Source organism: Chamaea fasciata, unplaced genomic scaffold (assembly GCF_029207755.1).
Source record: "Chamaea fasciata isolate MVZ Bird 193981 ecotype frontalis unplaced genomic scaffold, bChaFas1.0.hap1 SCAF_7, whole genome shotgun sequence".
Lineage (NCBI taxonomy): Eukaryota > Metazoa > Chordata > Aves > Passeriformes > Sylviidae > Chamaea > Chamaea fasciata.
The window spans coordinates 22,034,161-22,059,420 of NW_027094092.1; the positions used below are offsets into that span (position 1 = coordinate 22,034,161).

Below are 25,260 nucleotides of genomic sequence, written 5' to 3' on the forward strand. Positions count from 1 at the left end.
CAATTGTAGACTTCCCACCCTTTCATGTGCCTGCCAATGCAATAAGAAGCCTAAGAGTAGGCATCTGTAATGGCTGTTTGGTCTTGCTGGTTCTGAAGGCCAGTGAAATAAAATAAACTCATCTCCAAATAAACATACAGAAATAAAAGATTTAGTAATAATTTTGGAAGGAAGATCCTGGTATGTATGAGATCCTGCCTTAGTTTTGGTTGAGGTGCTTTGTTTTAGTCAGCATTTTGTGGTTTTCAGGGGCTGGCCTGAGGGGTTTTGCAGGAAATTGAGTGGATAATGAATATTAATAAGCTTTACAACTAGGAAGTCTTTGAAGCAGAAAGGGTGTTTTCCATTTCTTTGCAATGGTCAGATTTTAAAGAATGTAAAAATAAAAGCTGCTTTGGCTTCAGCTGTTCAGTTCCTCTTGGCAATCTGGGGAATTAGATGCAGAACACAGAGTGCCTGGGGGTGCTCTTCTGCACCATCAACGGCCAGAGCAGGAGCTCAGATGCAGAGAAACTAGCAGAATTAAGAGAGTTTTAACTTTTTCCCATTTGTTTGATAACATGGCAAAATATCATATTTATTTATTTAAACTATCTACCAAACTAGGGAGATGTGTGAAGTTTTTTGTCTCAATGGTCAGTTTGGACTTTAATTTGCAAACTGCACTTATGGCAATGGCTTTTTACTAGAGCCACCTCTTAGGAAATAGACCTCAGTCTGCTCAGCTTGTCTGGTTCCAAGGCAGTATATAAATGGGCAGCAGGTGGTTGTGGTTTTGGTCATGGTGCTTCTGGGCTTTACTTAAGTGCTGCCAGCAGCCACTGCACATTCTGGGAAAGTAACCTTCCTCTGATCTACAGCATTGTAAGAGCCAACCCAGCATCCTTTCCCATGCTGGCAGCTTTTGAAAACCATCGAGTTTTACTTGACTGCAGCAGAAACTTAAACTTCCCTTTACACCGAACCATGGAGAGCCATGTACTGAACTTCTGGAAAACAGGGCTGCTTGGAGACGGGCCCTCCTGTTAAATCTCTCGGTAACACATTCCCAGCCTGCCAGGGTCCCCCCATATGTTCCTTCCCACCCGTAGGTTTCCACGCAAACCCACTGTGCCAGGCAGAGGAAGGTAGCTGGGGCTGGAGCACCCTCTGCAGGGACCTTCCTCCCGTCACCGCGCCGGCCACGCCTGCCTGGAAGGGACACCTCCAGCCCACCGAGGCTTCTCCACGCTGCCAAGGTGGATGGAGACAAAAGGTCAGAGAGGTCCTGCTGGGCGAAGCCATGGCTCCGGGAGTGTTAGCAGTGGGAGCTGCCAAATGCCCTCTCCCCAGGGAGGGGATACGAGGGGCATTCTTTGGGAGAGGGAGGCAGCGTGACAGTAGAGATACTAACCCAAATGCTGCTTGGTGTGAATCATCCTCTTTGCAGCATGAAGGCATTTATAGTTTTAAGGCTTTGTTATTACTATTATTATTGTTATTGTTAAATCCTATGTAATTACAAAATAATTTATTCTTACCATCTGTCATTGAACTGAGTTGCAAGGCCTCTATTACTTTTGTAAAATTTTCCCCACCAAAACCATCATGATGGTTGTCATATTTCCCAGCTGAAGGCCTGATACTCAATGAGCCCCTTCCTCTCAGCTGGCAGATGTGCTGGAAACAAACAGAAATTCTAGGGCTGTCATTCAGTGCTGTCTGTGACCGTGCCATTGAGGAAGAAATTTGACAAAACTTTATTTTAAATATCATTGTTTATGGGCAATGGCAGAAGAGCACAGTCCCCTGCTCTGATGGCCTGCAGTGTTTAGGGCAAGCATTATTGTCTTAGATTTAGCTGATCATCAAGTAGTTGCATCAATGCCTTGTAGTCCTATATGAAGCTAAAAATAATGAAATAGTGAAGGTTAACATCATTTTTTAGAGGTGATATGTTCTGGATCACATGTCATGGCTTTTTAGAAATGGAGTTCCCATATGCACTTTCCTGGGAAAGGAAATGATGTGTAATGGAGGCACTCGGCTGTCATCAGCTGAGATGAAACTAAGGCATGAAATTCTTTGAAAACAAGGAAGGAAGTCCATGACAGCATTTGGTTTGCATTCCTGAGATAGCTGCATGAAAAGGAAAGGTAGAGAGGGTTTTTTTGACAAAGGAATATTAAAAGAATTAGCCTGTCTTGGATACATCAAATTAAGTGGCATCTATACTTTTGTCACTTAAATAGGTGTACAAAACACATCAGAAGATAGTCTTTCTTTTTGGTTTTGAAATTTTCAGTGAATTGTTCTGTGCACATTTTAACATCACTTCTTGCACTTTGGGAACACAGCCCCTCTTAATTCTCTTTTCCATTTGAACTGGAAAAGCAGCTCAAAGAACTGGCAGGTGAAACAAGTATCTCAGCAATATAACAGCATATGATTTGTTCCTTCTCAACTCCATGCTTGTCTATAACTTTCATGATTGCAATGGAAGCCCCCATTTTCATTTTAAAAACCAAGTTCCCACTTTACAAGGCATAAGAGGGCAAAAATAACTGAACCAGAAAGAGAGTTCAAGATTTATTATACTTTTTATATCACAAATCTAGGTTCCATTCCTTTTAATGCTTGCATTTTGAAACAGTGTCTTTTCCTGATGCCAGGATATATAACAAGTTACTTTTGAGAATACTTTGCGGCTGCCTGCCTAAGTTATGGCCCTCGGGTACAACAGCTTTAGCCAAGCTCTCAGGCTTCTTTGAAAAGCTTTTAAAAAAGACTATTCCATGCTGCCTTTAATCTATTTATATTTACTACTAAACTTCTATCATCAATGACTCTACTCATTGTTGCCCTGGTCTTTGTGTGCTCCAGAGTACAATCTATGTGAAAGTCCTTATGCAATTAAGTAGGTACTTGTAGAATATAGAGTACCATTCTCATGAAAAAAAAGCCAGGAAAGTAAAAGCACACCTTATGGGCGTGTGGAAATACAAACTCTAGTTCAGCAGACCACTAAAAAAATCCAAACTACTCCTCTGGTCATAATTTATTAAGAAAGGTGGTGTGATTTTTAAAGCTAAATATCTCTCTCTTTTTTTTTTTTTTTTTCCCCAGCCCCCAACACAGGGTTCAAAGCATTTAATGAAATTTAACAAAGATAAATTTTTTTGTTTCCATTTCACAGACTGAGAAATGGAATCATAGAGGCTGTGAATTTTTTGTTAAAATCCAGAATAAAGGTAATAATAGTTGGATAAAAAACCTAATGCTGCAATGAAGCAGACCTTTTGGTCTAAGAGAAAAATGACAAACCTAGTACGTGCTTCACCACTAGTACACTGGCCACGGGTGATACAGAACATGGACATACTGTGTGGGTTCCTCATGAATTACTAGTTTATGTCTGTACTTGCTGCCTTAGGGCTCAGTCCTTATCCTGCCAGACGGGGGTCTGGACTGAAATCTCCGCACTGATATGGCACGGTGCTGCTCCCTCTGTCCTGCAGCGTGGCTTGAGGCCACCTTCACGGCTAATGCGGCAGGATAGCTCTGTGAGGTCGAGTTCCGCAATTACAGATCCCTGCAGGGAATTCGAGCTGGTGTGGTGTAGAGGAAAAGGAAGAAATCTTGCATTCACTCTCTACAGTCCTTTAGCCCAGTTAGAGATGCGGCAGAGGACTGAGTGGGGTACTTGGAAGGATTTGAACCACGCAGCTCACTGATGGTGGGGTGTAAACAAAGGAACGAACTGGTGTAATGCTTGGTGGCTCGGGACGGCTAGACTGGAGGCACAAGTCCTTCGCTGGTGTCCAGGAGCGGCGGGCAGGGCCCCGTCCCCGAGCGTGTCCCCGAGCGCTGCCCGAGGGACACGGGGACAGCCGCCGTCAGAGGCCGCCGCCGCACCTCCGCTGCTCTCACCAGGCCGGGCCCGCCCCCGGCAAAAGCGCCGCCGGTGACCCGGGCCCGGGGGCGCGGTGGGAGCGGGGCCGGCCGCTCCACCGGCGGCATTCGGCAGCACCGCTCCCGAGGTGTCCGCCTGGCCGGGGCCGGGGCCGGGGCCGGAGCCGGAGCCGGGGCTGATGCGGGCGCGGCTGTGCCGGGCCGTGCCTGGCAGCGCCGGGCGGGGCGGGGCGGGGCGGGGCCGCGGTGCCGAACGCCGTGAGGGGAGGCGCGGCTGTGGCGCGGCCGTGGCTCGGCACGGCCCGGCACGGGGTGATGCAGCACGGCACGGTCGGTGCCGCCTCCTCCCGGGTCGGGGCGTGCCGGGGGACGGACGGCAGGAGGCAGGGAGGGAGGAAAGGAGGCAGGGTGGAAGGGACCCCACGGCGCCGCTCGGAGCCCGGCCCGGCCCGGCCCCGGGAGCGCGACAAGCGCCTGGCACGGGATAAAGTTATCCCGGAATAAGGCTGCACGCATGTGCGTCACCCCGGATGTGAACATGCCGGCCCGGCTCCCCGCTAGCTCGCTCCGCCTGGCTCCAGCGGATGGGCTGAGCCGAGCCGTGCCGAGCCGTGCCGTGCCGAGCCGTGCCCGAGGCCCTGCAGCCCGGTAGGGGCTGGAGGAGGCCGGGCCGCCCGGGCGCCCTCGAGGGCCGAGGTGCGAAAGCCCCTCCCGGCGGGGCAGGGGCAGGTGCGCAGCCCGGGGCGAGCGGCGGGCGGGACCCCGGGAGCGATGGATTTTCGTGGGAAGAAGTACGAGCGCGGCAGTAACTGGTCGGACCCCGAGGTGGTGGAGCTGCTGCAGCTCTGGGCCGACGAGTCGGTGCAGATAGAGCTGGAGAGCTGCTTGCGCAACCAGCACGTCTTCAACCGCATCGCCGAGGTGCTGCGGGAGAAGGGCATCCACCGCACGGGCGACCAGTGCCGGGAGAAGATCAAGAAGATGAAGCTGGAGTACCGGCGGATCAAGGACAATAGCAAGGCCCCGCGGGGCGGGAGGACGTGGAAGTTCTACGAGGTGATGGACAGGGTGCTGACCAGCCGGCCGGCCCTGGCCTATGGCTCCCTGAGCGGCAGCATGATGGCTCAGCAGGTGCTGCAGGGCAGCATGGTGGAGAGCTACCACCACCAGTTCCCCTCCTCGGCCCTGCCCTTTGGACACTCCCAGCACCCTGAGCTGATGGAAATCAAATGTGAGGAGGTGAACTCTGATGACCACAGCTTGACCCCAGAGCCCCCACAAGCCATGTCTTACCAGCAGGGCTCCCCTGAAGAACAGGAGATGGAGAGAGCCTTCTTGGAGAGGGCCCAGAACGACTCTCCCATCTCCAGGGTGGAGATTCCCATTGAAACCAGTGTTTCACCTTCAGGTAGGGATAGCCTTTTACATTCCAGCATAAGGTTCCTGCCCATTTCCCAGAAAGAGATTATTTCTGGTGCAGAGAGAGACACCTTGTTTTCTTATTGACATTTGGATTCTTGTTCTTCCACATCCCAAAAAGATTTAAAGTAGAAGGCCAATATCTGAATTTGTGGTGTTTTGGCCATTCCCAAAATGCAGGTACCTCACTGCAGGTAAATATAGTCTAGAGTTACTTAGCTAGGTGAAATACCTGTATGAAATACAAAGGGCTCCATAAGATTAGTTAGATTTCTGCATATAATGCTGACAGTAGTTGCCTTATTGATGAAAACCATTTGAATGTTTTTTTGGTATCACTTGGACATAACCAGAGCTGTCTGCTGTCCTCGTGCTGAATTGTATCAGTACACCCTCTTCTGCCATGGTCGCACCATAAACCTGCAGGTGAAACTGTCCTTGCATTGTTTTAAAATATATTCCAGACCTAATATTTTAGCCCACTCAACAGTGAAGAATATTTGGGAATAATCATTGCCTGACTTTCTGAGCTATTCAGTGGGACTTGAAAGAAGATGTTTTTGAAAGTCACTGGCAGAAACAGTGTATTTGTTTACAGGAGATGAGATTCCTGCACTGAAAATGCAGTTGGCATTGCTTAACTGCCAGAAAGGGTACAGTCTGGGAATCCTGGGGATTTCAAACCGGTCTAGGACAGGCTGATGGAAGACCGTGAATTTTTGGAGAAGAAGAGATGATAACAAATGTGAGGTTAATGTCTGAGGTCAGGAAGAAATGGTATGTCCTCTTGGCTGTGGTGCTTGCATAGTTAGCCTAGTGGAGGGAACTGATGATCATTCAGGTTTATGTGGAGGCCATGTAAGGGGCTGGGACTGGCAGCATCATGGTGTGCCCGATGTCTGATTTTAAAAACAAACATAAAAAAAATGTTTGCAAACCTCAGGATGTACCTGACAGGTTTTACTTTGTTATTTCTATAAACTCTACAGTAGATAAGAAGGTGTTCTTAGGACAGTTGGGAGGAGGAAGCAAAGCATGCCCATGCCACTTTGCTTGCTGCACTTTTTCTTCTTTGCTTTTGTGTATTTACAGGTTTCAGTGAGCCAAACATGGCAAACTCATCTCGGATCCAGAATGTTGTCCCCCGGCCTGGCTTCTCTGCCTTGCATCGGCTGAGGAAAAAGCGGAAAGGCCAGCGCATGAGGGACCCACTCGATGATCTCCTGCTGAAGACCCTGACATCTCAGCGGGCCATGGAAGAGCGCTTTCTGCAGATGGAAGAACGCCGATTCCAGCGAGATTTGGACGTGGAGGAGCGTCGGATGCAACTGGAGCAGCGCCGGTTTGAACTAGAGCGGGAACATGAGTTCCGCATGTTCAATGTCTTTGCTCAAATGCTCAGCATCCTGAAGCAGAGCCATAGTGGCTCCTCCTCCCCTGTTGCCATGCCTCAGGGTTTGGACTTCAGCCAGGCACTGTCTGAAATTGAGGGAATGGGAGGAAGAGGGAGCAACCTGCCAGAGATGAGGGTTCGGCCGCTTGCCAAGAGGAGGGTTGACATGCACGGCTTCTGTAACCCCAGCGGCTTCCAGAGAAGCCCCTACCTCTCTGCTCGAGGCAACTTTGCCAACATTTTTCAGGGCTCCACTGAGGAAGGGTACAAAGCCTATCATGCTGACAAGTATGATGAAGACAAGAACCCCAATGTGAGTAAGAACCTCAAAGGGTTTTCCTGGCTTCCTTGTTAGGAAAAAATAGTTTCTTAGAGGTTTGCTGACAGATGTGCTAAAAGCGTGGGGTTTTCTTTGATCTCCCTAATACAACGTGAGTCAAACTGTTTGCTTGAGGAAAAGAAATAAAAAGTGGCTTTGTGGATCATCTAGATACTAAAGGTGAATGCTGTGTACAGCTCAGGTTTGCACACTCTGATTTCTTTATCAGAGTAGTAATAGCAGTAGCAGACCTTAAAAGATGTAAGAAATCTGCAGGAACAGAGCACATGTTCCTCCTTCCACCTCATCACTTCTATTGCCCACTGAGGACCGTCTCTGATTATCTGATTATATCTGATTATTGCAGGTGATGGATGCAGGAAGTAGAACTACTAAGTAGTAGCCTTTTTTTTTATAATTACTGTTAATAGCATTCAGCACTTTTTCTGCCCGTTTACACTCAGCTGCTCAGTTTTAAGTAGCTCGTTGTAGCCCTCTTGTGGCACAAAGGCTGTGTTAATAGTTCATGGTAAGTTATTACTGGGTAACAAGGATAGTAAATATAAATGACAATTTATATGTGGATTACTTTTAATTAGATCCTTCATTCACATACTGAGCTACTTGAAATTTTAAAGATATTTTATTATTAGCCCTGACTTTCGTTGCCCTGTGTTGTGGGGGTGAAAACTAGATTGTTAAACTAGAAACACATAGGGAATTTTTTTGTTACAAGGTGTATTGTGAGGTACAGACCTGTGCTTCTACAAACTGTTGTCTATGTAGGAGGTAGTTTTTTTTAAACAAACACCTAAAATTAGACTCGTACTTCAATAACTTCAGAAGTGTACGGTTGTTTAGATTTTCTTTCACATTTTAAAAATTTATTTACCCAGACTCTTCCAATAATGAGAATGTACTTGTAGATTTGAATTCTTCAGGATCTAATGCCAAACTATATATGGCCAAATCATAAACCGAGAACTGTAAGATCATCTCTCCAGAGGGGAAAAATCACTATTTTAACCACTTATCATGACTACATGTTTATATGGTTTTTGAGCAAATCAGTAGAGTGGAATAGTAATTAATGGTAAAAAATGCTTTTAAGATAAAGAAATATATCCAAATCCTTGTTTAAAACCTTGTTTTTTTCAGTTGTTTTAGGGTTACATATAATAGTGAGTGAATTCAAGATTAAGTTAAACACGTTCTGCAAAGAAGTGTAAACTATTAGTGCATGTTCATTTACACGCAGTTAGTTGACTAAGAAGCCAAGTGCTTGGGATATATATGGAAATGTACACACATAGATGCATGTCTTGAGTTATCTGAACTGTGTTTTGACTTTTCCTTGGTAAGCTTTTTGAAGGCAATTTAGGGAAGTGATAGCTAAGGTGTTGTACTCACATGTTTTATGTGTCTATAAACAATACTGTTTCTTTTTCTAGGGTATAATAAATTTTGGCACCAGTGAGAACAAGCTTTGCTTTGACCTGATGTCCAAGCGGGTGAGTCCTGTTCCAAAATAAAACACTGAATTTGCTGTGCAGTTCCTCTTCAAAGCTTGCACTTTCCTAGAGTTACTGCTGTTACTCAGGTTTCTCTGGTAAAGTTTTTCATTGTGAATTTTAAATTTGTTGGAAATCACTTTTGAATTCACGTTTGAATCACAGCTACTTGTGCATTTATTTATTTTATTTTTCCAGGAGGATAGAAACACGGGTGTTTTTCTCTTCCTTTCATGATGGGTTTCCCTCTGGGGATGTACTTATTTCAGAAAACTAGATGAAAATAGGAAGAATTTTATTTTCCCCTGCTTACAGTAGATGAATTTAAACAGATGTTTTGAAATTAGTTTTGAACTCTCTTTAATTTTGAGTATCTTTAGGTGTGTCCGTTATAAAGTCACACAACTTGGACACCTGGTTCTGAACTCACCTGAAATGTGCAAGTGTGGCAGCAGTGAAACCTCTCAAAATCAGACTGGGTCGGCTGCTACCTGCTGGCTTTGCACTAGGCAGAGGAGTGGAACACATAGCAGAATTGAAAAAGTAGAAAAAGTCAAAAGGAAACAACACAACTGTGCTGTAGAGGAATGCTTCTAGATTTCCATTAAAATCACTGCCCAGGTGGCAGGCAGCCTTTGAGGTGGGCAGGTAGTACTTTTTCCTACCTGTGGTTGTGTGCGGATAGGGAAGGTGGCTCAGGCTTGGACAGTCAGTCTCTGCAGTTTGAAGTTCATGGTTGCTCCCGTTCCACCACTTCCCACCCTCAAAATGTTCCCTGTTTTATTTCTGCCTGCTGCTCCACTGACTTGGGGGATGCTACCCCACCACTCCGCCTTCCAGCTAAAAGAACAGGTAAAGCAGAGCTGCTGCCTGCACAGAAAGGTGTCTTCCAGGCTGTGTAGGTAGTGCCTTCCTTCACTGTCCTTTCCCCTTTAAACTAACACCATGTCTGCAGTAAGTAGTGCAGAGGGAGACATTAATCAGCTACATCTTAATTAGCCCTTCTGTTAAAGTGGGTTGAGACTTTGCCAGGTGTAGTGTGCATGCTTGTGGCAACAAGCAGAACAAAGATGTTGCTGCCAGCTTCTCAGTCCTCGCAGCCTTGAGTAACAGTGTGGATTCACTAAGGGCAGCATTAGCTGGGATTGTAGGCAAATATTTTTTATAGATTAAAGATTACTTACTGGTGCCACTGAATAATGCATCCAGATTCTGTTTTCAACTTCTGACCCTTAAATTACAGAATACTTAACACAATACTTTTAGGGGTTCCCCCCCTATTAATTTGTAGTCATTTTTGACCAAGTCTGCTGGTATGTTTGGTGTTTCATTCTCTCAATAAGTTTAGGAGAGAGATGTAAGGAGGCACAGTTCTTGAAGCAACATAGACTCTGAGAACATCTACAGCTGAATAAAGGAACTTTTATCCTATAGTACCAGGTTGTAATTCTGCATGGGATAAGGACACTGTCTTTAAACTCCAGAGCTTTGGCACCAGTTATTAAAGTACCTATAGAAAATGTTATTGTTTTGTTGTCATGTGCAAAACTTTCACATTGCATGGGGAATTTCCCTCCTCCTTTGCACTATCACCTACTAGTGTCACCCCCACCTTTACTTTTTTTTTTACTTTTTTAGTATTGACTCATAGATTTGGTTGCCATTAAATATTTGGAAGGGATATTGTACCTAATGCTTGTTTATCGCCTTTTCTTAATCTAAAATGTTCTCTCTGCCTGTGTCAACACTGTGCTTTCCCTTGAAACTTCACAGAGCTGGTTTATGTGAAACCCTCATATTTATGACCTTGAAAATATTTAGGTAAAAGCAGTGTGCACACTTTATCTAATTATAAATATTAAAAAGGACCTCCACAGTTCAGGTCAATCTGTCTTTGAGATCAGAAGGAACTTCTCACCAGGAACAAAGTGCCTGCTCTGGGGAATTATTATTAGAAAGATAATTTCAATCCTGTCTTTTGAAAGCTCCTGTTACACTTCAACACTTACCAAACTGATCAGAAATATAAATATGAAGAAGCTGCAGTAATTTTGAACTAGATATAAATGAAAGCTGTAATTCATTAAAAAAAATTGAAAATTTATTAAAGAAAATACATATCTGACTCTGATTCAAATTCCTTTCTAATTCTTTCTGACAGTCTAGACCTGGGCTTTCACAACTGGAATTTATTTTTCCAGCTAAAAGCTGTTGTCCTCAGAACTTGGCCAAAACACTCTTGGGTTTGCTTCATTTGCTGAGAAAGTCTTTTGCAGGCACCTTGGTTATGGGCATCGTATGTTGCCTGTTCTGCATCCTTTTTGTAGATTTCTGTGCAGTGAAATTTTGCCTGAAATAACTTAGCAGATACCTGTAGTTCATACAGCCCGAAGGTATCACAGATCAGTTTGCTGGTCCTTGCTTCACCAAGCTGCATTAACTTTGATGGTCGGTAGCTTTCCCAATCCAGTTTTAGAACTGTTGAAGTTGCACAAGTGTCTGTGCAGGTGTGTGCCTGTACATGGATCCTGCCTATCTCCATATTTCCCTTATCAGTAACTGGGTTTTTAATGGTTCTTCTCATTTCTCCCAGCTGACACAGGCTGATATGAATTTGATGGACCCTTCACTGCTTCAGTATCCTGACTGGAAAGGACATCTGTTGTAAGTCTTTTCTGTAACACTTCTCTTTTTGACTAATTGTTTAATAAACAAATGGATGAATACAAACCTCTTCTGCTACATTCTCTAGTTAAAGCTTTTCTAGGTCACTTAATCATCTTTTTCTTTGCAAGACTTTATATTAGCTGTCCTACAAGCTCATCCAGTTAAACATCCTTTTATGTGAGAGGAGATGCAAATTTTCTAAAGCAGAGTTTTAAAAGTACTTGTATACATTAACAAATTGGGTAACTCCAAACAATTCTTTGAAACATAGTGAACACTTGGGATTGTTAATCCTTCTCTTCTGTGCCAGATTAAAGCTTGTCAGAAATGCATGCACCATTATAGGCATTATCTGCGGCACCTCTGCTGGGTGTAAAAATCATGTCTGTTCCATGGGCCAGAGCTATCCTGTTTTCTGACTATTTTCACCAGACTTTACTGTCCCTGACTTGACTTTCCTAAGATGTAAACCTTGTTTGAAAGCCCAGCCTCTTGGAGAATATTTGAATCAGTATTTGCATATGTGTATTTTTCAGTTTACGGGAAGAAGTGGCTCGATTTTTGACCTATTACTGCAAGGCCCCTGCACCTCTTAAAGCAGAGAATGTAGGTAACCCAGTGTCCATTGGTGTCTGTTCTATAGTATTGCCATTTGTTGAGAAACAGTTTCAAATTCTGTTTTTTCAAACAAATGATTTGGTAAGAGTGCAAACTGTTATCATGTAAACGAGATTGATTCTTCATTTCAGTAGCTTTTCTGTCAAAACCCTTCAGAGCTACTGTATATTTGCTTCATGTTTCACTTCTGTGTGCTAGCTCCTCCTGCTAGTACTCTCAATGGGACTTTTTATTTTGATCTCCCTGTTTAGCTCGGGGACCTACTATGCCTGTATCTCTCAGCCTTGACAAAGAGTGCCCACTGTTTCAGTTGAGTTTCATGTCATCACATTCCTCTGTTATATCTCAAGACAAAGATTTGTAATTGAGCCAAGAGTTCGTTTTAGCCTGTAAAATTTGTGGCAGTGTTGCTAGAGAGACATCAAGACTTGAGTCTCTGCAGGACTTGCTGACTTGTGAGAGATACAGCCTGGATGAAGGGGCCTCTGGAGGTCAGGGATTCCTGTCTCTGCTCAGTGCTGAAGACAGCAGGAGCTGGTGCAGCCATTGCTTTTCTGGCTGCAGTCATTCAGCAAAACCCCATACTTCATGTGAACTGAGGTTACCACTGATCAGTTTGTTGATCACTGCCTATTCTTCCTGATGCTTGGAATGAAACTCATGGTACCTGTGAGTATTTGTCCTGTAGAGACAGGAGTCAAACCTGCTTCTGTATGAGACAGTAGTTTCCACTTTTGCACAAATTTGGCAGGAGATCAGAACTGCTGTTACCATGAAGAGGTGATAACACGTTAACTGTTGAAAAGTGTTTTGTTTTACTAACATCTCAGAGCTGCTCCCCAACTTTTCCCCTACTCTAAGCCTATTCATTTTCTAAATTGTTTATTAGAATCAAAAATGGCACCAGTACAAAGTGTCTCTGAAAGAACAGGACTAAAGTTATTCTGGTAGAAGTTGGATTTCAGCATGAAAATTCTGAGAATTAGGGAGAAAATTTATTCCAGTGATATTTTCAGGAATTATTATTTTATAGTGTTAACTTTCTATGTATGGGTGTATCACTAGCTTCTCTCTTTCTTCTGCAGGTGATTGTTTTAAATGGTTGTGGCTCTTTATTTTCTGCATTAGCTACAGTCCTTTGTGATCCAGGGGGTAAGTGGATGGTTGGAACATAGTTTTGTTTTGGGGTTTTTTTGCTGGGAAATAATGTTACTTTGTTTAAATACTGTTAGACAGGAGTGAAGTAGTGGAATTGGCATTGGCCTGCTGCAAAGTTCTTGTTTCCTGCAAAGTTGTGCTGTGAAATTCTTCATTTCCATGGTCTGAAGATGTCATGCACTTACACTTGGTGCCTGCCCTGTCTGCCTTCACTGTTTTTGTGGTGCCCTGTTTTAGTTTGCCAGACTAGACATGGGCTATACTCATAGTTACTTGGGCTCTTGCAGAAGAATAAAGAATTAATGTATAAATAAAGTGAAGAAAGAGGCAATAGAATTACAGTGTTTCCAGAGGACACAGCTGTAAAAATGCTTTCACGTTTAGCTAAAGCACATTAGGAGAGAAGACTGACCTGTTGATAACCAACTTTGTTTTCTTGGTTCCAGAAGCTGTTCTGATTGCTACTCCCTTTTATGGTGGTATTACCCAGAGTGTCTTTCTCTATGGTAATGTCAAGCTGGTGTACGTCTATTTAGACAGTAAGGTAAGATCCGAGAGAAGGGAATAGCAACCTCTGTAGTTAAACCGGAATGCTGAGCTTTGGGAACCTCTGCAGGCAGTTCTCAGAACAAGGGTACACTACAGCCAGTGAACATTTACACCGTTTATTGCTGGGAAAATAGGCACATAGTTCACAAGAAAGTCGCTTGAGACCATGAATCTGGATTCCAGTTTTGTCCTTTTCTTATATCTTATTCCCAATAAAAGTCCTTGAAAGGAAAAAAATACCATTTTGAACCTTGGAGAGAGAAGTTATGTTATGTCCTACTGAAGGTAGTCCCAGGGCAGAAGAGCAGATGGAGATCTTACATAGCTTTAGTTATTCAAGGATAGGAAGAAAATTCTGATTTTGGCCAACCTCTGATTACCTTTTCTTTGATTTTACTTACTTATTTATTCTCTCTGTACTATAAAAGGATAAGGAGATGGTTGCTAGGTACTTATTGTTGGGGGTTCATTTTCTTTCAGGGAACATTTCTCTGTGGATTGGCTTAAGGCAGTCTCTATTGAAACAACTTTGCCTTTTAAAATCTTTTTAATGTCTTTCAGATTACTGGAACAAGCACTCGGCCTTTTCAACTTACAGTGGAAAAACTGGAGAAAGCCTTGCAGGATGCCCGGGCAGAGGTGAGTTTAGCTGAGCTTCACATCACCACCTAAGTTTACAATATGTTGGAGATGTCACATCCCAGAAGTGGCCTAAAGATCAAAGCATTTTCAAAACCTAGCACCTGGCTTTCTTGCTGTCCTTGTAGACCATCTGAGATGACAGCTTGCAAACTCAGGGGCAGTTCTAGGGGGAATCCCTCAGTGTTGTGTCTGTCCAGTTTTTGTCACAGCAGAAAGGATAAACCAAACTATTCACAAAGCACTGGAACCCATTCATATCACCGAAAAAAAAATTACTTGGGTATGTACTTGGGATTACTCAGGATTTCTCTCTCAGAAAGGCCAGCCGAGTTACCTGAAAACTGGCTGCTCTACACTGCAGGGCAGATGAATACACTAAGAATGCTAAGAGTTTTTTCAGGAGGGAACTCAAGAGGATAAAATGCAAGTGAATATCCCTTTTCTGAAGAGTTAGTCTGTAAGTTCAGCATTGTCCTAAATCCCATAAATATTTAGCTGCATCTTTGAATTGTTACCAGCTCTGACATCTCCAGCCAAGTGTGCTCTAAATGAGTACACTTTGCATCCACCTAACTTAAATTCTCATGTTTCTTGCCACATTCATGGGCAGTATTCAGTAATTTTTTACTTCCCAATTACTAATGCAGCTTAGAAAAAGTACTTCCTTACTGAGAGCATATGAGACCATCTTTCTCATTATTTGGTTGACCAGATGGCAACCATTTACTTGGTGGTGGCAATTCCCTCTTTTCAAAACCATAGGTTAATTCTGTAACATTTTGCTCATTTCACTTTGCAAATGATCTAATTCTAAAAAAACCCCAAACTTAATCTGTGGCTGAAAGTTTTCTCATGCAAATCTAACCATTGTGGTGAAAAGTCGTGGTGAAAAGTCATAGTGGAAGCTTCAGGGGATTCCTGTGTCACACTCAAGTGAGGGACTGCTCAAGTAGAGCAACTGAAAATTTATGATAGGCACTCTCTTAATACTATGGTATTTGTATTCTGCAGGGTGTCACTGTAAGGGCCTTAATTCTTCTGAATCCCCAAAATCCCCTTGGGGACATCTACTCCTTGTCAGAACTACGGGATTACCTGGAATTTGCTAAAAGGTATGTCAGTTTGAGATACCCTGAGTCAGATACGGCTTTCAGATGTGGTGGACTACTTGCTGTCCCTGAAATTATCTGTGAATATCTTTTAAGTCAGGCAAATAGTCTATTCTTCACACACATTGGTGGAGTTAAGAAGGGAGAGGGGAGTGCTGAGATCATGGACCATGCAGTCATCTGGAGTGGCAAAGCAACTTGCATCAAGGAATGCAAGTTTTATTTTTCAGTAATCCAAGGAAACACTGTGGCACTGTGCTACCCTGGTAGGAAGCTGAGTTCTTTTCATCTCAGTTTCTCTGTATCTGTAAAGACAAAGTAAATGAATATGGGTTCCCAATTTCATCATGGATCATAATACTCTTTGAGACTCAGATTCTTTGAGGTGCTGAGTGGATGGGTAGTACATATAGGAATTAATTTTCACATTGGCAATGATAGAATCTTTGTCTTGTTACATCGGTGACTGTTAAGCAGGAATAGCTGAAATCATTTCAATGTACACAAAATAAATCTAAGCTTTATTTCTGCAAAATTTGGCATCCCCTCTTTTTTGTATAAAGGAAGTATTTGCAGGCCTGAATTTGTCTCTGTTAAATCAGAAGGAGCCTTCTTTTGTAATCTCCATTTTGTCCTTTTGCAGGCATGAATTGCATGTGATAGTAGATGAGATCTACATGCTGTCAGTTTTTGATGAATCAGCCACGTTTCACAGTGTCCTAGGCATGGACAGGTAAAAGCAGCTCCTACTTCCCTGGCCATCTTCCAGTGACAGTTCAACATGAGGCCTTGCTGAGAACTTGTAACTGGAAGTTAAGTCATGAGCTAGCAAATTCTGAATCCACCTTATATTGATTTCTTTTTCCTTTTTTTTTTTTTTTTGGTTATTTCTGAATGGGAAATGCATTTTTTCAAATACAATCTAGCAAGTAAAAAATGGTAGCTAGCTTTTTATTGTGGTATACTTCTCAATGTGTGCATCAGTACTTGATTATGACAGTCCCCAAAACTGAAAACAGATTTTTCATTTGTTGAAGGTGATGCTTTTCTTCCTACCTAAATGTTTTTTTCCATGTTTCTGTTGATGCTTGTAAAGACTTTCTATTGCTTTTTACTTCCTAATTTTCCATAGAGTAATCCCAGATCACAGTAGTATTACAGTCTGGATAATGGCTCTAATTAGGTAGTGTTTTAATGAGATGAAATGCTTTAAAAATCTTTTTTTTAAAATGTGGTGTGGTGTTGAGTTTTTTTCTTTTTTTAATTTCTAGTCTTCACCAGTGGTGCTAGATATTTTCTTGTGCTCAGTTGCAAGGAAAAAAAATGTACTTGGTTAAGTGCTAGCTCAGTATTGCTGGGCTTAGATATAAAAGAACATTGCCTTTGATTCTTGACAAATACATTGACAGAAGCCTGCTTTCTAGCATTAAATGTACAAGCTTCGTATATTCAGGAAATCTGCATGTAAAATGTAGCACTTGAAAGCATTTTTGTCTTTGAAATATTCGAAAATTCTGTCTAAAACTACTTCTAAGGGGTTCCTAGCTTCTAAAGTTATGTTGCATTTGAATTTTCCCTGCTTGACTGCTGTTCAGTGGTGCACTGTCTATCATTGTGTAATGCTGCCTCTCTGTTTCTGCAATGCTGCACTGGTGATCCAAAAGCTTCAGCACCTATGACACTAACTGCCCATCTGCATCCTTCTACATACAGATTGCCTGATCCACAGCGGACTCACGTGATGTGGGGCATAACCAAGGTGAGTGCTGGCTGTTAGCATGCTGTGCCTTTGTGGCTGGTAGGTTTTGGTTTGGGCTCCTCAGGTTCCTCATGCTGGAAAGATCAAGTCAGTAGTAATAGGATCCCAGCTGTTCAGTGTAATAAAGTAGTCTCTCTGTGTCTTCTGCAGGATTTTGCTGTTTCTGGGATTCGTTTTGGTACTTTGTATACAGAGAACCAAGATGTTACTAATGCAGTGGCTTCTTTGTGTTATTTCCACGGGGTTTGTGGACCTGTCCAGCACAAGGTTGCACAGCTGCTTAGAGACAGAGGTGAGTCAGTAGCTCCATGTACAGTCCTCTGCCATTCTGTGTGTCTTGGTACCTGGAAGATCTCTCCTCCCCTTATATTCCTTAGTGGTCTCCTCTTTGTACACCTTAAATGACAGTCTTCCATTACCCTGAAGTTGCCCATGCAACACAAGGCTGACAGCTCTGCAGAAAAGGACCTTTTCTGCAGAGCTCCTTATCAGCAGAGTTAGAGGAGCATTTTGGAAGAAGTGTGGTAGCTATTTGTACAGAAATTGGCAGTGCTATCTAGAACCAGATGAGCAGAAACAAAGGATACGGGCTTGTGGGACAAGGAGAATGGAAATGGCCTTCTAACTCTGCCCAGGGTGGAATATTAACAGTCCACAATGACTAAGAACTATAAATGTAGGGAAACTTCCTCAGGAAGGTCAAGGAGATACTCTTGTGCACAGATATGAAACTGCAAAATACTTCTTGGCTGTCTTTTTGTTATTTGAGGAAAGAGAAAACAAAAGAAGGAGGTGAAGTGTGGAGCGGAAAAAGACCCAAAAGAGAGTTTTGGAAGCTTGAACAGATCTGAATACTTTCTCAGTTCGTGATTCTTTTCTTTATCTTCTTCTTCTGGTCAGACTGGATTAACCAAGTGTACCTGAGGGCCAACCATGCCCGCCTAAAAGCTGCTCATACGTATGTGACAGATGAGCTGAAGACACTTGGGGTTCCTTTTCTCAACCGCAACGCAGGCTTCTTTGTCTGGATTGATTTCCGAAAGGTTGGTAGTCTTAGGAAGTGAGGCTTCTCCCGGGGTGAGGGCAGGCATGTAGTGCAACTGCATCTGGAGGAGAGGTTAATATTGTGACAAGCATTTTGTTTTAACAAATCTGTCGTCTGATGAGGAGAGAGAAGGACTGCCAGATGTTTCAGTCTATTCTTTCCCTGTCGTCAATCTGTGAGCTTCCCTCCTTGCAGGAATCTTACTACTCTCAAGCCACTTCCCTCCCCATTTCTTCCATTGTATCACAACTGCTGTACTTCGGAGGTAAAAGGTGTCTCCCTTGGCCTTTGCAGACCTCATGGGAATCACAAATTCATGAGGATCTCAGTGATGTAGTCTATATGGTACTAACCTCTGGCCCTTCTGATGACTCTCCTAGTACCTTAAGACAGGCACATTTGAGGAGGAGTTGCTGCTCTGGAAGCGTTTTCTGGATAATAAGGTTCTCCTGTCCTGCGGAAAAGCCTTTGAGTGCAGTGAACCTGGATGGTTCCGCATCATCTTTGCTGACAAAACCCACCGGCTGCAGTTAGGTGAGTAGTGCTCTTTTTCCTCCCACCACAATTTCTGCAGCACTGTTCCTTTCTCTTTTTAATCCTAAACTTAGACTATTATTGTCCTCTTGTCTTCTCTGATTTTCTTCCTTTCTCCATTATCCTTTTCTGGATCTGATGGATTTGGAGACACTTGTGGCTTAAACTAATACACTAGTGTTTCTCCTCCTTATACCGCTGCAGGTATGCAACGGATACGCAAGGTTTTGGAAGAGCGTGAGCAGGAGATACTGGCTGAGGAGAAGGAGCAGCCTTGTCAATCAGATCAGGATGGCAAAGCGGATAGCACAGATGAAGTAATTTTTGTATCCCGCCACCAGGACCCTACCTGTGCCAGTAGCTCCAGCCTTGGTGACCTCATTGGCCTCCTGCAGCAACAGATGCGTTCATCTGACTGGCTACAGAAAAATACAGCCGAGCAGTTTGCCCAGGAAAAGCCAGAGATCTATGATGTGTTCAGCAAACTGGTGGGGAAGCAATAGGTGTCAGTGTGCCTTCCTGAGCAGTGGGGCATTCCTGAGCAGTGACTGACCCTGGGCCCCTAACAACTCAGCAGTGATTTCCAACAAATAATATATTTTCTGTATAGCAAGAAATTTACTTTGTAGGCCCCCTCCTCTCCCCCCTGTTTGAGATCTCTAATTTGTAATATATAGGTGTGTTTCCATGGATCGGGGTGAGGGTAGGGAATGGGGGGGGTGTCTTGTGTCTTGTTTGCGTGCTGCTCTCTGTTCTGCGGCATCACTGTATTTTATATTTCATTTCTAATGAATATGCTCTTAACTCTCTTATAAGGTCTTGTGGTGTAATTTTTTTGTTCTTCTTCACACTTTCAAAAAAGAGACTTTAGATTTTAAGTTATGTGAAGTTTCCGATTTCTTAAATGATGATCAGATGTAACTATTTTAGGGCCAGCTGTCTCAAAGAGGTGTTTTTGGGAGATAGAATCTAGTGTCAGCCCGAACTTAGCCCTAGCTAAGGGTAAATAAGCATGTGCATAGATTCATCTTCATAACTGAGGCTCTAAGGACCATGGTTATGGACTGTGTCATGAGTTCTATGAATCTTTTTGTTGTGAGTTGGTTTCCAGTCTGACCTCAGATCAGACAGTATCCACTGCCCTCAGTTGGTGAAATGCCTGGTTTTATTTCTATTCTTCTTTTTTATATTCATATAAATAAACTGCATCCATTGGCCTCTTGGCAGAATGTCCAGAAAAGAGCTACAAGTGGAGAGGCAATAGAAAGTCAGTGTGCTTTTTGTATTTTTTCTATCCCTGGAAGTCCGTCTCTTGTGGTTAACAACAACATATATTGGCAAAAGAGTGCAGAGAATGCTTCTGCCACCATGCTAGGTGTACCTGCAGGTACAGCTGCTTCTGTCACCTACCACAGGCATCCAAGGATGCACCTTCAACCATTATCATGACAATTAATGCAGGTTTTTTTCTGTGTTTCTCAATTTGCAGGGTATTTTTTTTTTTTTTTACTTAAATGGTATTCTTCTGTCTCCTTCTTCTCTTTCCCAGTTTAAGAAACTGTTTTCTGTATGCTGGCGGTAGAGTATTTCAACTGGAAAGCTTCTTTCACAGATACAAAGCTCTTTAACTTCTGGTACTAAAAAAATTAGGTATCCTAAAGGAATTTGACCTGTTTTTTCTGCATGCAAATTAATCAGGAGTTGAATGAAATTGCCCATGAAAACGGAACAGAAGTCCACCTTTCCCCTCCTCATAGATTTTGGCAGATGAGCATGAGTGACAAAAGCACATCTGCATCGTAAACCAAATTACCAAAGCATAGGCAACAAATAATTAATGCAACCAAAATTTGCTGGGTGGTGGTGGTGGAGAACTGCTTGGACAGTGAGAAGGAAAGTCTGAGCAGTGGCTGAAGAGACAATGGTGCTCCTTGTGACTGCTGTGAGCAGTAACTTGTTCCTCCTTCAGTGATGAGGCAAGGTTGGTGAGGTGAACGGTAAGATCAGTTATATATATAACGAATATATATATATATAAGGGATAGTTATAAACACAATATTTGTTAATTAGTTTGGCATTTGTTCATAAACAATATTTTAAAGTCCAGAAAGTAAGTTATAGCAGAAGGCAGGTCTCCCTAATGGAATGGGAGGTGAGGTGTACAGCCAAATTACCAATGGACTTCCTGATTTTCCCCTTCTTGTTTCTGTACCCCAAGGAGGACCTGAGCAACAAAATTTTAGGGAGCAAGCTCTTTGAAATCAAGAACCAGGTAAGACATTAGTTAAAGTGATATTTTAGGGGATCCCTATAACAAATTCAATCCATTAATTACTCCTAATTTTCTTTTGTTGTTCTAATTCTTACAGTTGGAGTATATGAATATACAATAGTAACAATTAAGATAGTATTTTTCACCCATATATATTTTCTGCTCAAAAAGCAGGCTTATTGTACTCTCTCTGTGTGGATTCAGCTAGTTAAATCACACCTCTGCAGGAAAAAGGGTGTAATGTGCTTTCAGAATCCTCACAGCTAATATACTATGGCCCACAGTTACATCTGAGCTTGTTGTAACTCAACAGAGCACACACACACGCTTTGTTGCATGGAGTATTTTCTATGTTTTTTTTCAAGTTTAACAGCTGTCTGAGGACCTCGTCACTGAGGAATGTTAGCTTGGTCACAGAAAATAAAAATTTAGCTGGAAATGAGGCAAGGGAGAAATGTGATCGTGAGTCTACTATTGGAAAAAAACAATGGGGTTTTTTTGACTGTACAAACCCCATACATTTTGTGAATGGCCTTAACTGGTTTACAAGAAGTGGTAAACATGTAGAAAGTCCTGCGCATATGTATATAGAAGCTAAATCAATTCCTATTTGCTCTAAGAATACCCCTGAGAAGAAAAACACCGATTCTGCCTCTACAAATTGTTTGTTCTTTCTGCTACTTTCATGTTAGATGTTTTCTCTGCTTGATGTATCTCATAGATCTCGTTAATGGCCTTTTCTTTTTCTGTGTGGCAAATCTCTACAGAAAAAAAAATATAGAGAAAAGATTAAGGACTTACCCATGCTGTCCCTGCCCTCACATTTCTTTTGACCTGTTTGTCATAGGCAAACAGAGCAGCACCTCAAATGAAGCCAGTCAGATCTATATTTTTAAAACTCTTGCATTTCATCTAAAATAAGAAATGCCATCAAAATGAGTATGACACTGTGCCTTCATTGCTTGTACTCATTGTAATCATACAAGATGATAAAATCCACTTTGCCTGCATTTTTGTGTTCCAGTTATCATTCATTTGAGCACAGAAAGGATCCTAAATGGTTTCATGGTCCTTGCCGTGTTCCAGTCACTCTCTCTCTTCCCCTCCCTCTCTGTCCCCCTCCTCTGCCCCCTTCCCCATTCTGTTTCTCTTCTCCAGAGAAATATTCAGCACTTTTAGGGCAGAGGTGGGAATTTCCTATGCAGCACTGCTCTCAGTCATAGAGACTTCCATAACATACATTTCAGGCAGGTACTTGACATGTTCATGTTTGTGGGAAGGAAAAATCTGCAAATCTCCAAATTATTAACCTGTGTTACATTGCAGTTAAGCAGACAACAGAAGTGAGGCTCATTCAAGATAAGAATTTATGAAGAATCATGCATACTTAAAGAAAGAATCTGTGAAGATGAATTTTCCCTTACAGAAGTTTAATAGGTCCTCAGCAAAATATCTGTAAAGGAAAATATTCACTAATTACTTAAAAGTTTTCAACCTTAACTGAAGAAGGGCAGTTGCTCAAATGTACTGTGTGATAGACTTTATTTTTTTTAAAAAATAAATGTTGATCCTTTAATTGTTGTCTTTTGCCCTTGGAACATCCAATAGGTCACACAGTTGGGCTGGGCCGACTGCTGTGTGTTTCCCTCATTCCCAGAATGACCCAATTTCTTGAAACCTGCCTTGGGGTCAAATTATCATTTATATTGACAATTTCTCTGCAGTCCTCCTCCAGTTACTTGGTTACAGAATCCCTCTGTTGCTCTTATCCTGCTGTCAGAGTGGTGCTTTCATTTCATCAGAGATAGTAGCACACAGAGGGTCTATGATAAAAAACCTCTCATGGAGGAAGCTATGTGAATGACACCCCTAAAAATTTCTGCTTCTGAAGTATCAGGCATACAAAACTGCTTTTGCACTTTTAATTACATATGCAACTGTTTTTGTAAGATTGGCTGACCTAACAAGAGGTTGTTTTGATTATTTCTGAAGCAATTCAGACCACATCATGAAGAATGGGGCAAGGTAACCTACAAGGATTATATACAAAACTATGTGTTCCATCTGAGAAAATCAGAGGGGCAAGATAGACTGATTTTCCATTCTAATTAATGCTTTATTTATTACTGACTTACATAAAACACTGGCAACTGACTGATGACAAGATCCTAGATTATCTGCAGCCAACAAATGTACTAAAGAGTCTGAGGAGGTTATAAATACTCTACTTTTTGTCCTCAGTTTGCCGGGATTGGTTATTTTTAGCAAATAGCCAGTCGACCTTATCAAAATGGAGAATCAAAAATAGTCTGGAAAAACACTGCAAGGAAAGGCTATTTTTAGCTCTCCATCTATTCCCTGCTGCTATCCAGCAAGGTCTGATGGCACAGCTCATGCACGACTGCTTAGTTATTCTAGGCAAATGCTTGTTATGACCTGTCCTTTCCCTGGATGCCTCACTGCAGAAGACATTCAATTGATTAAAGATTAATGCCTCTGCAGGCCATGACAGCTGAAAGCTTTAGGGAGGGGGGAACACACACTGACAGATTGTTTCTATCTGCATCTTTCTGCCAGATTAATAGTTTCTTTGAAGGGAACTCTTGCCTAACTGCGTTTCCTTGTGTCTCATATCCCTCAGTGGGAGCTATTGCAGCACCCCTTCTAAGTATACTTACACTTCTTTTTTCCTTTCAGTTCAGGAAAGCAGTAGAGGAATTAAGAGTTACAGACATAAGACAAATCACTATTTTGACCAGTGCCATCCCTCACAAACCAGCAGCACTGGAAATGTATGATGGACTGGATCAAGAGAGAAAACCATGCAATTGGCTGCTAGATATTTTCTTGATCAGACTAGTTAAAAACTTCACTGATATAAGTGAGGGTACCTTTTGGTTGAAAGACTTAAACCAGAACAGTGAACCAAAGCAAGGTTCACTGGCTGCTACAACATCCTTCTTTCTCTTATGATAGAAACTCTTTAATTTAGTTCAGTACCTTATAAATTGGCAGTAGCCAATAACAAAATTTTCAGAAGAATAAACTGAGCTATGAATTTTTAGTTATGCCATGCTAGATGGAAAATAAGGTCGAAAAGATGTCCTCAGACCATTCGATTTCCTCTTCATATTTGCCTTTTAAAATTAGCCCCTTTTATTATAAAGGTGTTTTCAGAATATGCTGCTTCCATCACTGACTGCACAAGGTGCACCATAATCTCACATGCAGCTTCTTTATATGTGGAGACACAGTAGCTAGCAAAAGGTTTTCTCCTCTGTACACTGATCATCCCAGCAGAAAATGCAGGATGCTGTATGCGACAGCAGGCAAATGTATGGTGTCATGGTAAAGCCCTTAAAAACAAATTCCAAATGACTCTCAAAGAGCCACATAAGGCAGGACATAAAAGGGCATAGCAAAGAGATGTGAAATATCTGATTTCTCCTGTGCATTTATAAAAATTGATAGCTGGTTATCCAGATGCTGATGAATACTTTCACAAGCTATAAATGGCAACCTGGAGTCTAAAAATAGATGCTGTGCCGCAGACTTGTCTGGCTTAGCTACATCACTAGAATATAAACAGGCTCCCTGATGTGGTTTCAGGGAAATCTCTATCAAGACAGACTACATCCTCCATTTTTCTTGTTACATTTTGAAATAAAATAGCTGATGCCTCTTGCACTTGTTTAATATTAGCTTTTAATAAAATTGCACTGATCTTCAAGTTTTCCTACAGGGATAAAAGCATCATCAGGTCTCCGTGAAAATTTCAGCTACAATTGTTTCGATGCACTTTCTTCTCCCTGGCAGAGCAGGAAGGCAGAGGAAGCGCCTGCGGGCACTGCATGGGCTGGCGCAGGCTGCGCTCGGTGACCCCCACCCCTCCTCCCCGCTGCTGCACGTGGAGCAACCAGTGTCTCTGTCATGCGACAAGGCTGGGAACCCCTCTCCTTGGCTCAGGCACATCCAGGCACTGCTCATGCTGGCGAATCCCATAACTGCAGGGATCCAGTGCTCATCCGAGCAGCCCCAACACATGAATGGGGCGCCTTCCAATTCACAAAAATCAGACACGGTCCAACCATCCTCCTGAAGGAGTATTCCTGCCTCTGATTTATGAATGGGGCAGCTTGCAGCAGTTGGAAGCTGATGGGTTATGCCCAGAAACGTTATGTGCACTAACAAGCCCCGGTAGCTTGTATTTGCCAAGAGGAACAAGCCAGTACCTGAGGAAAAAGCCAGTACCGGTGCTCAGAACGATGCCTTAAGATCTGTGAGTGCTGTCTGTTGTTGGTTTGAATGTCACAGACAAGATGAAGAAGGTAACAGTGAGTCTGAGGAGTGTGCTACATCACCTGCAATGCCAC

General features: G+C 42.7%; 1 protein-coding gene across 4 annotated transcripts in view; it reads left to right on the forward strand.

Annotated features, from left to right (window-relative positions):
• Positions 1-21,998, forward strand: part of LOC136292331 (1-aminocyclopropane-1-carboxylate synthase-like protein 1) — a 30,096-nt gene extending 8,098 nt beyond the window's left edge. For 2 of the 4 annotated variants that reach the window (XM_066187887.1, XM_066187885.1), the window contains exons 2-15: positions 6,403-7,016; positions 8,474-8,533; positions 11,127-11,197; positions 11,737-11,806; positions 12,904-12,970; positions 13,423-13,520; positions 14,087-14,164; positions 15,179-15,279; positions 15,920-16,009; positions 16,990-17,035; positions 17,186-17,327; positions 17,936-18,078; positions 18,461-18,614; positions 18,819-21,998. In XM_066187887.1, the coding sequence (XP_066043984.1) occupies positions 6,420-7,016; positions 8,474-8,533; positions 11,127-11,197; positions 11,737-11,806; positions 12,904-12,970; positions 13,423-13,520; positions 14,087-14,164; positions 15,179-15,279; positions 15,920-16,009; positions 16,990-17,035; positions 17,186-17,327; positions 17,936-18,078; positions 18,461-18,614; positions 18,819-19,117 (2,016 nt within the window). In that variant the 5' untranslated portion in view covers positions 6,403-6,419 and the 3' untranslated portion in view covers positions 19,118-21,998. Of the gene's footprint in view, positions 1-4,483; positions 5,300-6,402; positions 7,017-7,474; positions 7,552-8,473; positions 8,534-11,126; positions 11,198-11,736; positions 11,807-12,903; positions 12,971-13,422; positions 13,521-14,086; positions 14,165-15,178; positions 15,280-15,919; positions 16,010-16,989; positions 17,036-17,185; positions 17,328-17,935; positions 18,079-18,460; positions 18,615-18,818 lie in introns of those variants that run through there. The other 2 variants (XM_066187884.1, XM_066187888.1) reach the window with 2 other exon arrangements.
• Positions 21,999-25,260: the final 3,262 nt, after the last annotated feature.